The following is a 15,451-nucleotide window of genomic DNA, read 5'->3' as shown; positions in this document are numbered from 1 at the left end:
CATGTGTCAGCTGATATTTCTAAGCTAAAGTAAATAACTTTAAAATGAGGTATTTTGATCAATTTTAATCCAAATGTGGTTTTCAATAGCAGAGAGTACAAAACTGCCCCTCATTTGAACGAAAACCTTAAACTTCTGGATTATTTGTTTCTGCATGTTATAGGCTGTTTATTGTCAAATCCATAATCCTTTGGTATTTTCTTAAACAGATGAAATCTGCCTTCTTTCCCTGGGGAAATGCCAGACTATAATGATATCTGAGAAATACGATTAAATTAGTTTAATTACTTCATGTCAACTTGATAAGTCACTGCTCTTTAATGCAAAAACTGCCACTTGTAATTAATGACTGTCTATACTGTTTCAATTGATCAAATGTCTAATACACATAAAACATTGAAAGAAGTTCTGTATATCTTACAGCAACTCAGTGGAGAAGTCTTGTCCCAGGGGTATGTAAATCTGAAGTACGAGAAACCTCTGGATCAGTCCAACTGGAATGAGAGGGGGGAAAATATACATTCATATGTCCAAAACACTTATATGTGCATATAAACGAACACAATCACACAGCATCAACAACCTGAAGCTTCTAGCACTTCAGTAATATAGTAGAGCTGTAATAGCACTGCCCATGAGTTACAACTTCATTATAAAAGCAAAAAAGCTGATGAAAACCAAATCAAACTCTAACAACAAATGCTGCCTTTTAAGGTCCCATCTGTGGGCTTGGTAAAACTTGTATGAAAATTTTAAAAAAATAATAATTTTTTACTCACCATTTTTATTAGGTTGCAAAAGAATGTACACATTCAATAGAAACCTATAAAACTGAACTACAGATTCACATCAAAGCAACCATAAAAACATGTGGCAATTATTTTTATCTGCTGACAGTCTTAATTGTACTAAAGAACTTAATAAAAAACAATAGATCAAGAAAAACAATTCTATTTATGACAACTACAACTGAAGGTTTGATGAGCCATATCTGGTTCATATGGTTTTAAATGTGTCCACAGTGAGATGGATGGAGGAACATATTTTCATTTATAATGCCCTTTGTTAATTTAACATACTTTTAATTAGTTCAGTGCTCACAAACTACAAACTGATCACTTTCATTCCCCATCACCATTTTCATCTGAATAAAAAATATTTGAAGAAAAAACAACCCCTATGGCACTTTTGATGGCTGAAGTCTACAACTGTTTTGAAAATCAATTGATTTTATATTATCTCTTCAAACCCATTCACTTAATTCCTTTTCTCTTAGGTTTTGAACTTTTGCTTGCTCTCTCAATTATGATGTTCCTAATGGATGTTTTAGAATCACTTCCTCCTAAAACATGGCTTTTAGGAACTTATTTCCTCATGTGGAACTTCTGTAGGAAATGGAAATGTTCTAACTTATCTGTGAATCTATCCTACAAATCTAACAGTATAGGGCAACACTTGGATAAAAGAAGGCAACTCATTTAAAAGGCATATTATTTTCTGTTTATTCCAATTCAGTAGACTTAACAAATTTATCTATTTCAAAGCGACAATACATGTGTGTTTGTTTGTTTGTTGTGTTTTTTAACAACACATGTTTGGATAATCTGGATGTATGTTCTGGTTTATAATTCCTTTGGTAAACTGTTTTGCAATATTCCTGAACAACTTAATTAGTTCCCACATTTTACCCAAAATTTAGTTCCTACAAAATAAACATATTTGGTCAAGTCTGCTCAGTATCTTTTATTTTTTATTTTTATTTATTTATTTATTTTTAAAGATTTTATTTATTTATTTGACAGACAGAGATCACAGGCAGAGAGGCAGTCAGAGAGAAAGAGGAAGGGAAGCAGGCTCCCCGCTGAGCAGAGAGCCAGATGTGGGACTTGATCCCAGGACCCCGCGATCATGACCTGAGCCGAAGGCAAAGGTTTTAGCCCACTGAGCCACCCAGGTGCCCCTGCTCAGTATCTTTTAAACCCAACATACAAAGATAGGTTTTTACTTATAATGCTAAGCTTACAAACTGCTCCAGAGAGCCATACATAGAGTAGTAATATAAAGGAAATAGGAAATAACAGGCTCTGACCTTTGTAAACATCCTAGGAACTGGATTTTACCATATTTATGGGAAAAGCCAGTGAGGCATCTCTGAGTTCTGGACTACAAAACTGAAGTGAGATACCAAAATGAGGCTAACTTGAATACATCATCATTAATTAATCTCTCTCCCGCATCTTCCACTGATTGGCCCTATGGTGTTTTTCCATTGCACAATGGCCTCTATATACAGAACTGAGACAGCACCTGGATAAATGAATTGACAAAGGTCCTTAAATTGTATCACAAATCTCACTGAATTGGCCCAATTTTCTTCAAGAACAATGAACTACGCTACACATACAGGGCATTTTCCTATGAACATTTTTAGATATGAAAGACACTTGCCCTCAAAAAAAGAAAGCTTTGTAATTCAACTTTCTCACATACAGAAGCCTTGGTGTCCAAAAGGCTTCACTTCTAAGAGTAAAAGAAGTATGACAATCCCATATGGTGATGATCCGACAAAAGAAAAAAGTACTTTAATAACATTTGACATACACTGATCCTATGTGTCAGAAACGCTAAATAAACTCTATAGTAATATTTTTTTCCAATGGCCTAGTAAATTTAAACTGACTCTTCTTGGCTACATTATATTGAAAGTCACTAAGAAATGCTGAATGCGACTACTATTAGTCAAAAAATGGCCATCAGGTATATAAATTCATAAAAATTTAGTCTTTTTACTGAAATATGCAAGTTCCTGCAGTTTCATAATCTGTTCTCTGCTGAGATAAACTACCTCTATTTTTAAAAGGTCAGGTCCTTCTTTTCTTTGAATATTTTAGAACACATTTAACTGGTAAAACACCATTAGGTTTTTAGTATCTTTTTTTTTTTTTTTTAAAGATTTTATTTATTTATTTGACAGAGAGAGATCACAGTAGACAGAGAGGCAGGCAGAGAGAGAGAGAGAGGGAAGCAGGCTCCCCGCCGAGCAGAGAGCCCGATGCGGGACTCGATCCCAGGACCCTGGGATCATGACCTGAGCCGAAGGCAGCGGCTTAACCCACTGAGCCACCCAGGCGCCCAACACCATTAGGTTTTTAAACAGTGGTTTTATACTTGCTTCATTACAGCCAGTGACAGTTGTATACCACATGCACATCTCAAAAGTGTTTGTCTCATTGTCCATGAGTTTGGAATGAGAACACAACACAGTCATCCTTTACAAGTGCTCTGCCATGTCATGACTGAAGCTACTTCCTGGTTCCTAGCGCAGTCCTGGCACGAACAGCACACTGAATTGTACCTCTCCCACTTCAACCCAGAAGGCAGGAAACAGGCATGCCTCTATTCTGGATCATTCCATATTCCTCGGGCAAGTAAGAAGACGTCTCTGGGCTCTTTTCCTTTCATATGTAAAACTGAGCTGACAAATTAGATATATACCTCACAGGATTATTTGTATGGATTAAATTAGATCTATCATTCAACAAAAGACTTACTGAGCATCTACTACACGCCAGACTCAATGTGGATGTGTCTGTAGTGAATAAGACAAATACTATCTCTACTCTCTTAGAACTGATATTCTAGTTCCAGGAAAGAGAAGGTCAGGGTGCAATGAAAGTGTATAATCCTGGGTCGCTCGAGGGAAGAGGATGATGAGTGAGGGTTTTCTGGCAGAAATAACACTGGAATTCAGCTGGGAAGAAAGAATAGGGGTTGAGTGGGTGAGGGAGATGGAGGAACAAATATTATAGGAAGAGGGGATATTCCATCATGCGATGAAAAAAGCCACAGAGGAGCGGATGAATCTTTATGAAGACATAAAGGGCTGGTAAAAGACACAGAAAGGGAAAAGCAGCAGGAGGTAATTCTGGCAAATAGCTAGATCTCAATCATTCAGGGCCGTGAAGGCCATGCAAAGGATATAGGTCATCCTAAGATCAATGGGAATCCACTCATACATTCATTAATTTTTTCCACAAAGATTTACTGAATGTCTACTATGTGTCAGACATTATACTAGGTGAACAAAATAGACTAAATTCTGTGCTGGAGGTGCTTACCTCTAGCAACAGTGAGAAAAAACAATAGAAACAAACAAACAAACCCTAAGAAACAAATAGCATGTTAAATGATGATAAGTACATGGAAAAAATAGAGAAAGGTAAAAGGAATCAAGAGTGTGGAAGTGCTATAAATTATAGGGTGGGGTGGGCTGTCATTGAGAAGATGACATTGTAGTAAAGGCCTAAAGAGGAGGAGGTGGTGAGCCATGCAGCTATTAGGGAAAAGAAAGTTCTGGGCAGAGGGTTACCAGCTTATGCACAAGTGCAAAGGTGACAGAGCACCAGGCTACGTTTGAAAACAGCAAGAAGACCCATATGGTCGCAACAGAGTGAACAACAGCAAGAGCAACAGGAGATAAGGTCAGAGAATTAAGAGGGTACCAGATGGGTGCCTGGGTGACTCAGTGGATTAAGCCTCTGCCTTCTGTTCAGGTCATGATTTCAGGGTCCTGGGATCGAATTCCGCATCAGGCTTTCTGCTCAGCAGGGAGCCTGCTTCCTCCTCTCTCTCTGCCTGCCTCTCTGCCTACTTGTGCTCTCTCTGTCAAATAAATAAATAAAATCTTAAAATAAAAAAAAAGAGGGTACCAGATACTGTAGGGTCCTACAGATCTTTGGTTTTCACTCAGAGATGGGACATTTTCAGTAGTGGAGAGCCTTACATTTGTATAAGTATTGCTCTAGCTGTGAAACTGACAACAAATGGTAGGGAAACAAGTAAAAAAAATGGGGGGGGGCACGGAATGAGAAGATGAATGCAGGAGATATTCCAAGCATGAGAAATGGTAGCACTGGAGGAGACAAAAGGTCGTAGTCAGACTCGAAGTCTAAGCTGAAGATAGAACCAACAAGATCTTCCTGATGAACTGAATGAAGAGAGAAAAAATCAGACTGAATGAAGTTTTTTTGTCAGAGCTACTGGAAAGAGAGGTTGCTAACAACAGAGATGTGGCTATCTGTAGCAACAGGAATAATTTGTAAGGTAAAGCTGTCCAAACAGAAATGTCATCAAAGCAACTGAAGATACAAGTCCGGAGTTTGAGGGAGAAGTCTGATTTGGAAATAAATTCAAGCTGGAGTAACCATGAGACTAGCACTGATAATCAAAGTAGTAATTAGAGGCAGACAGAGTGTCAAGGGTCAGGTCTACAGGCACTGCAACATGAAGCTGGGTTGGGGAGAGGAAGAACTTGAAAGCAAACTAAAAAGGAAGACAAGTGAAGTGGAAAGAAAACCCAGATGATAGGCACCCTGGAAGATGAGTAAAGAAAAGAAAAAAAAAAAAAGATGAGTAAAGAAAATATACACAGGATGATGGTGTCAACTTGTCAATTGCTGCTGATACGTCAAGCAAGATGAGGGCTGGATTCAGGAATACAGAAATCACTAGTGACCCTGGCAAAAGCACTAATAGAGCAGTGAGGTCAAGACCACTGAAGAGTTTTAAACAAAGCAAGTCATAATGACTTTTATTTTAAGCATACCACCAAAGTAGGGGTGGGAGTAGGTTGGTGGGGGGGAACCTCATAAAGATGACATCATCCTCATCCTCCAGAGCAGCGGAAACTTAGATAAACAAAAGGCTTCAGGGATACTGATCCCAAGAGACACACCATAAGATTCAGATGCCACTGCCAGACAAAACAAAGGTTTCAAATAAGGGCCTCAAAAAGATTAAGTCCTGGGGCAGACCAACCAAAGGATAGATGTCTGTGTGTGACTCTGCTGCATCCCATACAGGCAGCTCCACAGCACGATCCAGGATGAAGAGCATCACAGATTTTTTTACTTAGTTGGCTAATCATTTACTCAAATCTGGTTATGAACACGAACTGGTTACAGTTAGAAATTATAACCCAAATTGTGACAGTTTCTTCCTGGGGCAAAGTTAACAAACTTATTTGATGTACTACATATGATATACTACATATGATATACTAAGTTAGGGGTACGGAGTACATGGTGCAAGATTCTTGCACTAGAGAATTGCACAATCTGATTATCAATATCACACTTTCCTTTATTTAATAAAATGCTATGTAAAAAAACAAACAAAACTCTTGACATTTAGAGATGCTCAAATATAACTCAGAAATAGCATTATTTAAAATGCAAAGTTAAAGATACTTACTTTCATCATTAAGCTTTTTTCCTAAGTACCTAATATAGTGGGAAATACATATGGGGTAGCTCATTTTAAGTTTACATAAATAAAGTAGATGTTTACTCTTAAAATAGGAATATATAATGGTAACTGAACTAAATTAAGACATGTTAATGGAAAACCAATTCTCTACTCAAGACATGCCATTTAATTTAACAACAACTTCACACAGAAGGTCATTTTATACAAGTGAAAATAGCTATAAAGTTCTGTTATCAAAAATTACAAATAATTAATCTTAAAGGCATTAGTACAGGGCAGACTCTATAAACTGTTTCATTTGTTACAGTACCACACACACTGCTGAAGAGCCAGATTAATTTTTAATTACAGGGCATTGTACAAGAAACACATTAAAAGATTCTTCTGTTTCTTCCAATTAAAACTATCATTTTTCCTTTTACAAAGCAATTATAACACATTAAGCTTGTTTTATGTCTTGAAAAAACTTAGATAAATGTAGGAAAAGGGAGCTTGTCTTTAGTCACTGAGTCTTTGGTAGAGGAGAAATCTTTCTCAGATCCAACTGAGAAAGGTTTTATTTTATCAGTAACATGATTATGTGAATAGATGCTAAGGGCATTGCATAGAAGGATAAGCCAACAAGAGAACACTGGTTTAGAACAAAGCCACGTTCCTGCAAATCAGATGTATCCATCTCACAAAGTCAATATCCTTAAAACAGATGGACCATGTCTCCTGTAACAAGAACAACCTACAGCTTCAGACACATTTCTCTGGCTCATCTTAGTTCACCTCATTTATAAGTATACAAATTTTTGTGGAAATGAAAAAAACTCTACTGTTTAAAAGTAACTATGAGGAGGGGCACCTGGGTGGCTCAGTGGGTTAAGCCTCTGCCCTCGGCTCAGGTCATGATCTCATGATCTGAGACTGAGCCCTGCACTGGGCTCTCCGCTCACCAGGGAGCCTGCTTCCCCCTCTCTCTCTGCCTGCCTCTCTGCCTGCTTGTGATCTCTGTCAAATAAATAAATAAAATTCTTAAAAAAAAAAAAAGGAACTATGAGGTAATCATTTTTTAAAAATGGTAGTAAATTAATAATGATTTCAACAAAGATTAACCCTTCTCTTTGAGGTTCTGTTTCTTATTTTAGAAACACTGGCAAACCATTTAAAAATTAATCATCTTCAATCTATAATTTCTATGGCTCAGTTTACATCTTAGATATCTATAACATGGGGATGCCTGGGTGGCTCAGTGAGTTAAGTGCCTGCCTTTAGCTCAGGTCATAATCCCAGGGTCCTAGGATCAAGTCCCACACCAGGCTTCTTGCTCAGCAGGGAGCCAGCTTCTTCCTCTGCCTGCTCTGCCTGCCACTCCCCCTGCTTGTGCGCGCACACACTCTCTCTCTGACAAATAAATCTTAAAAAAAAAAAAAAGTTAAAACTAAAAAAAAAAGTAATCTATAATATGTATGCAGTAGCTTTAAGTGGGAGATAAAGCAAAGCCTGTGAAAGTTTAGAAAACTGAATTAAAATGAGAAAATCAGCTACCAAGAACAGGTCTTTTCATAGTACCGGGTACATAGTATGTGTTCAATAAACGTTCTTAATTAATAAAAGAAGAAATAAGTAAATGACCAACATAAAAAATAACTGGCTGCTTATTTTTAATAAATCACTTGAAATCTATAGTTAATACATAGGATAAAGTTGATGAAAATCGGATGAATCATTTTGAAAAATTATGTATCTTCAATTGCCATCAGTTTACACATAGCCTACTTAGGTGATAGAGCCTTGAATCTTAACCTCATTTCTGCCAATAATTGGGCTTCTGATTGTAAATTCAGGTGATTTTTCAAGGTTCCTTCTGCTTTAAAATGATGGTCCTAATTTCCAAAGTAAGAAAGAATTGAAAATCTACTCTTTGAGTTTTTGTTGAAACACATATTTGTATTTATACATATTAGGTATTCATATTCTTGAAAGATATAAGTTGATGTATCACTAAGTAATGCCTTCTATAGTATTTCACACAACTTTTTTCTCAGATTTTTCCTATAACTTAGGAAGTCCTGGGTTTATTTCAAAGCTTACCCTTAATTATCTGATTTCTTGAAGAAGAACCAATCTCAGTGTGTTCATTGCAAAAGAACTACTATCAGGATTAAAAGAGTTAATAAATGTAAAATGCTAGGGAAGTGAGAAGGAACACAGTTAATTACTCAATAAATACCATTACTATGCTAATCAATGGCTACCAAATAATATAAATCTTCTTAAAAATACTTCTAGCAGTGCCTGGGTGGCTCAGTCAGTTAAGCGTCCAACTCTTGATTTCAACTTGGATCATGGTGCAGGGGCTGTGGGACTGGGTCCCGAGGTTGTGGGATCAAGTCCCATATGGGACTGTGTGCTCAATGCAGAGTCAGCTTGGGATTCTCTCTCCCTCCTCCCTTTGCCCCTGCTTGCTTGTGTGCTCTCGTTCTCAATCTCTAAATAAATAAATAAAAATCTTAAAAAAATACTTCTAGCTTATGAATCAACAGTGAATCAAAAATATATATATGTAACTTAATATATATATATAATATTTATGTATACATGAAATCTAGCATAAGGTTAACTTCTAAATTAAAAACAGACCTACCACTTCAAGTTAACAGATGCCAGTAAAAGTCAAACTAATGTCTGTGTGGTAGCCCTAAAAGTATAATTTAAAAATCAAATGTTAAACTTTAATATAAAAAAATCTTACTTACGGATTTGCTTATTCTCCTTTGGTAACTGAATTTTGTTGGTCTGGCTGCTGCCTTCCAGGACAAATACAAAACTTTTAACTTCTTTATCAAACTCCTGTGGAACAAAAATAAAAACAGTGGTAATTGGAACATATTTTATTTGGCTTCTATCATAACTGGAGCTGCAAACCCACAGGGGAAAAAAGTCCCAGATTCAAATGACTTAGAAGCTTGGCCTTGATGATACTCTTACCCTGCAAACTGCTGGGAATTGGAATACAGAAGCTCTTGTATGTCACTTGACAAATCCTCTATCATATCAAGAAACTCTCCCTCCAAATAATAAGAAATTTCCTAGTTTCAGGGATTCCCAAATTACTAATTTAGAGTTTTCGGAATTTAGTTACCCTTCCTCTCCTTTATCTACGTATTCCTGTCTAACAGCACAGGCTGAAAACCACTCCATGTTACCGTATACAAAATCACCTAACCTGTTGTATCTGGTCCATAAGCTCCTAGGTGTCTGGCCATGACTCAAATGGAATTAATCATTGCCTTATTTCCCTAGTGCTCAACCTGAAGTTCTATATATCACCTACTGAAAATGTGTATTAATTAAAGTGTTACAATTAAGATGACCTTAAAAAACTATGGTAGGAGAGGGGCGCCTGGGTGGCTCAGTTGGTTAAGTGTCTGTCTTCAGCTCAGGTCATGATCCCAGGGTACTGGGATCAAGCCCTGCGTCAAGAGGCCTGCTTCTCCCTCCTCCCCTGCTTGTGTGCACGCACATTCTCTCTCTCTCACATAAATAAATAAAATCTTAAAAAAAAAAACAACAGACAAACAAACAAACAAAAAAACTATGGTAGGAGAAACATAAACAGAACAAAACCAAACCTGAAAATAAAAAGCCTCCTTATATGTGACAGTTCAATTTCCATAACTCAAAGTGGTAATGTAAATGGTTATTTTCTCATCTTGAAGCAAATTCCCAATAAAGACCCATTATAATATTTCACAGATCCTCCCAATTTTCTTTTCTGTATGTGTTAAGAAATACATTGTAACTAAGACTGCTAAGCATTAAATAACATTCAAATAAATCTGTATTATATCCATCACAACAGCATCTCTCCTGTATTTGAAATGAACACACATAGACTAACTATATTATTTCATCTACACACAAGTTGGACATATACTTAAAACCTTTCAACAGCTTACCCAAATCAAAAACACGGTCCATAAACCCCCACCTACTCTGGCTGCTACGTGGTTTTGCAAACTTCAGTCTCCTACCTAGCACTCTCTTTTTTTCTCTGTATTCTGGCCTTAGTAGCCTTCTTGCAAGTTCTTAAAAATTCTAAGCTCTCTCCTGCACAAGGAATTTGTATGTGTTTTTTCTTCTGCCTAAAACTCTTTTGTCTCCACCAGCCCCACAGAGTGCACAGTTAGCTCTTAGAGATCCAATGTCATTTCCCTGGGGAAGCCTTAAGTATGCTCCCTGCTCTATACCCTCTCAGCATCACTGATCTCTCATTCATAGGAAGAGCTGCATAATTTCAAGCAAGCTGTTTACTCTCCCCATGGCCTCAGTTTTAGCATCCAGAAAATTGGCATAAAGTACTTATCAAACAAAGCTACTGTATAAATATATGTAATGTACTAAATCTGGGCTTGGCAAACAGTAAGTACTCAGTTAACAGTAGCTTTAAAAAGTTACCCATAAAACAACGTCCATAGAAAGGTGTTTTTCTCCCAAGTGAATAGGAGAGGAGTGATGTAAAAGGATAGGGATAGGGATAGATATACGTTTTTAGTCTGGTGGCAGCAGGCTGAGGTAGTTTCTATTTGATGGCATCCGTTTTCCCCAGGAAATGGGGCATGAGGTCTTCTGGTGAGTCAGTGAAGAGGGCCTATACTGGTTGTGGATTGGGGGTGGGGTTAGAGTTGGGGGTTGAAAACCTGAAGATAATGGAGAAATAACCATTTGAGAGACTAAAAGAACATAAGAGGAGAACTTTTCAGGCTGTTCAGGTTGAATTTATAGTATTATTAATCTAAGAGGTTATCAATTTTTTTCCTCCAAAGTTAGAGGGGCTCAGAACCCCACTCAGAAAAGACAGAGGACTGGTTATTCAGAAATGGCTGGCCTCTGCGAGGCCAGCATGATGAAAGGACAAAGAGCAAGGGCATTCAAGCTTTTGCCTGGGAAGTGACTGAAATCAGACTCTGGATTCTGGGCTGGAGAGGAGAGGAAATGAAGACAGAGGAATACATGCCTAAATAAAACCAAGCACCGGGGAAGTAGAAAGGCCAATGGCCTGAAGGTCTCAATTAGGTTGAAGAATAAATACAATGAGACTAAGAACTGAAGCTTGGGGTCAGAGAGGGATCTCTCAAGGTCTTAGCCATTTCAGAGGCCCTCCAGTTTACTGTGGGAAGGTACAGGATGTGACAGTGGGAATGGGGACTGACAGAGAGTAGAAGAGGTCATTAGTGATGAAGAAATCAAGAAATTGAGAAGCTCAGGGTTTGGAGATTTTCCCCACAAACACTGAAGTCACCTAAAGTAATAGCTGAACTTGGCCTACAGAGAAGGGTTATGAGATGTATGCCAAAGTCTTCAAACGACAGAGGAGTGGTTTCCGGGAGAGCTGCAGCCAACAGGGTCATGAAAGGGTTTTTGAATGAACAGTAAAAAGAGTTCTGAAACCTTATCAAAACCTTTTTCTTATAACCTTAAATCTCCTTTCTTTCTAGGATTTCGGTGGCTCTAACTTCAAATACTTACTTTCCAAATCACTGACGGACTGCCAACGATCTTCCATTTTGCTCCAGGATTTTTGCCCTGGGCACTAAAGATTTCAACAAATGCACCTCCCTGGAAAACAAAAACAACAACATGTTTAAATTAAAGTGAAAGACAATGCTAAAGAGAAAATATGATCCACCACACAGTCTATAACCACTGTTCTTGGCATCTGTCTGTTAAATAGATCTGGGAGGAAACATTATCCCTGTTATTAACTCCTATAGTATACCTTGATTGTACTTAAGCCACAACCACTCTGATTTGGGTCACCTGGGATAAATGATTTAAGGAAATTTTTTTTTTTTTTAAGAATGATAAACATCAAATTGTGCCATACAAACCCTACAGTCTCTCGATATGGGGTTCGTTTACTTGCCATGTATAAATCATGCTTATAAAACATTCTATTCATCTCTGACTAAAGGGTTTAAACTCAACTCTAGAGCCAGGTTAATAAATTCTGTTAAGTTATCTGCGGCTACAAGCTTCCTGGTCATACTGACCCAAACTCCCATACCAGCTTTCACATTTATTAACTACCTGACCTTGAGAGTTATTTAATCTCTTGATTCTCCATCTGTAAAATGGGTTGTTGGATTAGACAGGATAGTAAACATAAACCATCAAGCACATTATCTTGTACATAGCAAGGGCTCAATAGTGCCAGCAATAATAAAATTTAAAAAAGGGCAAATTGAGTATTTTGGTACTGGTTAATAAAAAAGCTTGGGACTGAATGGGTTTGGGATTTTTATTCTTATTCTGAGCATTCCCATCTTTTTATATAGCTAATATAAATTGATATGGAAATCTATAAAATTTGTATAAGAAAATAAGAAAAATAGAGAATGATTTGTATAGACATGCTATGTGTTCCCTACTGTAACCCTGAAAACATGCAGGGCCATGTTTATATAAAAGTACTAAACACATTACTGAATATCCATAAGCTTTAATTATCAAAAAAAGGAATTAAGGTGATTATCTCTGAGGAAGAGTTAATTGCAAGAAATTGAGAATCTGAAATGGAGATGAAATAGGATTTTCTTTTATGGTCTATTTTAATTATAAGCCGCATATGGGCAAATCTGTCTGATTTTTGTAAAGAATTTCCAGCTTTTAACTTTTCTCAATAATATAAAGATATTTTTGCTTCTAAGCTTTAACATTATGTGCAACTGTGCAATTATGTGCAAACTGTGTGTGGTTAAGAATTACTATAAATTACTATTGCTTCTGGGATCAGGTCACATATCAGTAAAAATTTTAAATTTGAGGCAGTTTTTGTTTTGCTTTGTTTTTTTTAAAGAGAAAAATCCTTGTACCTGGTGAAATAACCACCCCCTCTTCCTTCTGCTTTCTCCTGTTTTCTTAATTTTCAATTGTGGGCATATACTCTTTTTTTTTTTTTAAAGATTTTATTTATTAATTTGACAGACAGAGATCACAAGTAGGCAGAGAGGCAGGCAGAGAGGAGGAAGCAGGCTCCCTGCTGAGCAGAGAGCCCAATGATGATGATGATGATGATGATGATGATGATGATGCGGGGCTCGATCCCAGGACCCTGGGATCATGACCTGAGCCAAGGCAGAGGCTTTAACCCACTGAGCCACCCAGGCGCCCCGGGCATATACTTTTTAATAGCAACAAAAATTGAGAGGAAAACTCTCTTAAATTGTTCTAACACATTTAATGATATCAAATGGGAGTAGAAGAAAGAGAACAGCAGGCTACTTGGAGGACACTCATAAGAAGGCAAGTAGCATTTGGTGAAAAGGTAGAGGCCACAAACAGGTAATCAATGGAGGGCTGTTCCAGCAAGGGGACAATTGTAAACAAGAGAATGTAACCTCAGGTAGAAGTAGGAAGGAAGGGCAGGAGACTAGGGTGAAAAAAGGAGCAGTGAGTCCAGTGAGGTGAGGAGAGCAACACATGTTTTGAAGACACTGAGATACTCAAGGTGACAGAGGAAGACCCAGAAGCAGTTTCCCCATTGTGATCTTTGGACCATGTGTATCAGAATCAACTGGTGGAAGTTTTTACAGATACTCTCATTCACTAGATAGGAGGTAAGGGCCAGAAAATCTGCATTTTCACAAGTACCCCCAAGAGATCCTAACGTGCCCCAGTGTTTGAGAATCACTGACCCCAGTTTTAGGGAAAAAGAAAACAGCACGTAGCCAAATTGCTTATTTTCTTTCTTGGTTTAACCCGCTCATGCATTCACTCATTCACTCTATTCTAAACAGCTTCTGAGACATCAGTGTGCATAATTAGTGAGTACCCAAGTAACTTGTTAAAACTCAAGATTTATGGGCCCTGCCCTCAAGATTCTGATCCAGAAGGTCCGAGCGGGGCTTTAAGATCTGCATTTTAATCAGAGTTGCAGGCAATCCATACACCTCGAAAAGAACTGAGCTGGAGATTGAACAAAAGCCAAATCATACGCCCAAACTGTGGATGCTTACTCCTTTTTTGTTTTGGGGTCAAGACCACTAACCAGAGTTTCCTTCTCACCCAGGAAAAACAAAAAACAAAAAACAAAAAAAACCCGTGTTAAGGGGAGTGGGGAGGGAGCTTTGTCCTCACCCCGAACACGGACTACTTCACCCAAGAGGAGTATGCTCTAGATAGGTTGGAGCGCCGATTCGGGTTACCTGGTACTCATTTTTGAACATTCCCGCAGGGGGCCCGGGACTTGGGGGACACGGTGTTCAGGGCGTCCAGAGAGAGGCGTGACCCTGACGGCTGGAAATCGGCGGGCGGGAGCCCCGACGGCAGGGAAGGGCTTCGTGCGTCGCCCCGACTCTTCTCAGTCGCCGGTCAGCTCCACGTCGAGCCCCCGCCCGGTACCATCGCGGCCCCCGCCTCCGGGGTGCCCGGGTATTGGAAGCGCGCAACTATCTGGGCGGGCTCCGGCCGGCCCTTCGGGAGTGATTGTATGCGTAACCTACGTAACGGGGCGCCCAGACACAGAGCCACGGAAAACCGCCCACTCGCCCAGGAAAGACGGGCGCGCTCCCGCTGCCGCCCCGCCCCCGAATTCGATCGGAAAGGGGCGGGGCCCAGCGGCGCCTGCGTTCGGGCCGCACCCATTGGCTCCCACGAGGCGCCTGCGCTTTGAGCAATTTGGACTTCTCGCCGACGAACAAATGCGACTACGCGATGACGTCGGCGTTGCCCAGGCAACTCAAGGTGTCTCGTGGAGACGCTGGACCGCTCAACCTGTGACCCGCGCTCTATAAGGTCGTGACCTCTGTTTGCGAAAAAGCGTGAAATGAGCATGGTTTAAGAGCTACCACAGATGCTGGACTCTTCTGGAGAACCTGTCACGTCGGTTTGGTCTCTCTTTATTGTAAACACTGAAAGCCGGTAGGTTGCTGAAGGAAGGAGTCATGGAATCAGGGAACCTTCGCATGGCCTTTGGTTCAAAGGTTTCCCAAACTCGGTTTCGTTGAGGCAGTAATAGAGTCAGTTAGTCCCATTCATTGTTTCAGAAGGCCCACTGAAACAGGAGTATTTACTGCACATGTTCAAAAGCCAAAGGTTTTTTTGCTCAAAATAACTACATACATTACTGAGCCAGGCAGTGTCCTAAATTTAATTATTTGGTTACTTCATGTAGTTTCTATGTCAGAACCACTCT

General features: G+C 39.0%; 1 protein-coding gene across 1 annotated transcript in view; it reads right to left on the bottom strand.

Annotated features, from left to right (window-relative positions):
• The window catches only part of CFAP20DC (CFAP20 domain containing), a 260,030-nt gene extending 245,210 nt beyond the window's left edge, over positions 1–14,820 (bottom strand). Inside the window, exons 1-4 of the mRNA XM_080817181.1 lie at positions 14,463–14,820; positions 11,785–11,874; positions 9,012–9,105; positions 422–494 (exon numbers count right to left, since the gene is read on the bottom strand). Of these exons, the coding sequence (XP_080673307.1) occupies positions 422–494; positions 9,012–9,105; positions 11,785–11,874; positions 14,463–14,483 (278 nt within the window). The 5' untranslated portion in view covers positions 14,484–14,820. The remainder of the gene's footprint in view (positions 1–421; positions 495–9,011; positions 9,106–11,784; positions 11,875–14,462) is intronic.
• Positions 14,821–15,451: the final 631 nt, after the last annotated feature.

This window comes from Martes martes (genome assembly GCF_963455335.1).
Source record: "Martes martes genome assembly, chromosome: 1".
Taxonomy (NCBI): Eukaryota; Metazoa; Chordata; class Mammalia; order Carnivora; family Mustelidae; genus Martes; species Martes martes.
The sequence above is the reverse complement of the archived record's forward strand: the minus strand, read 5'-3'. Positions and strand labels throughout refer to the sequence as shown.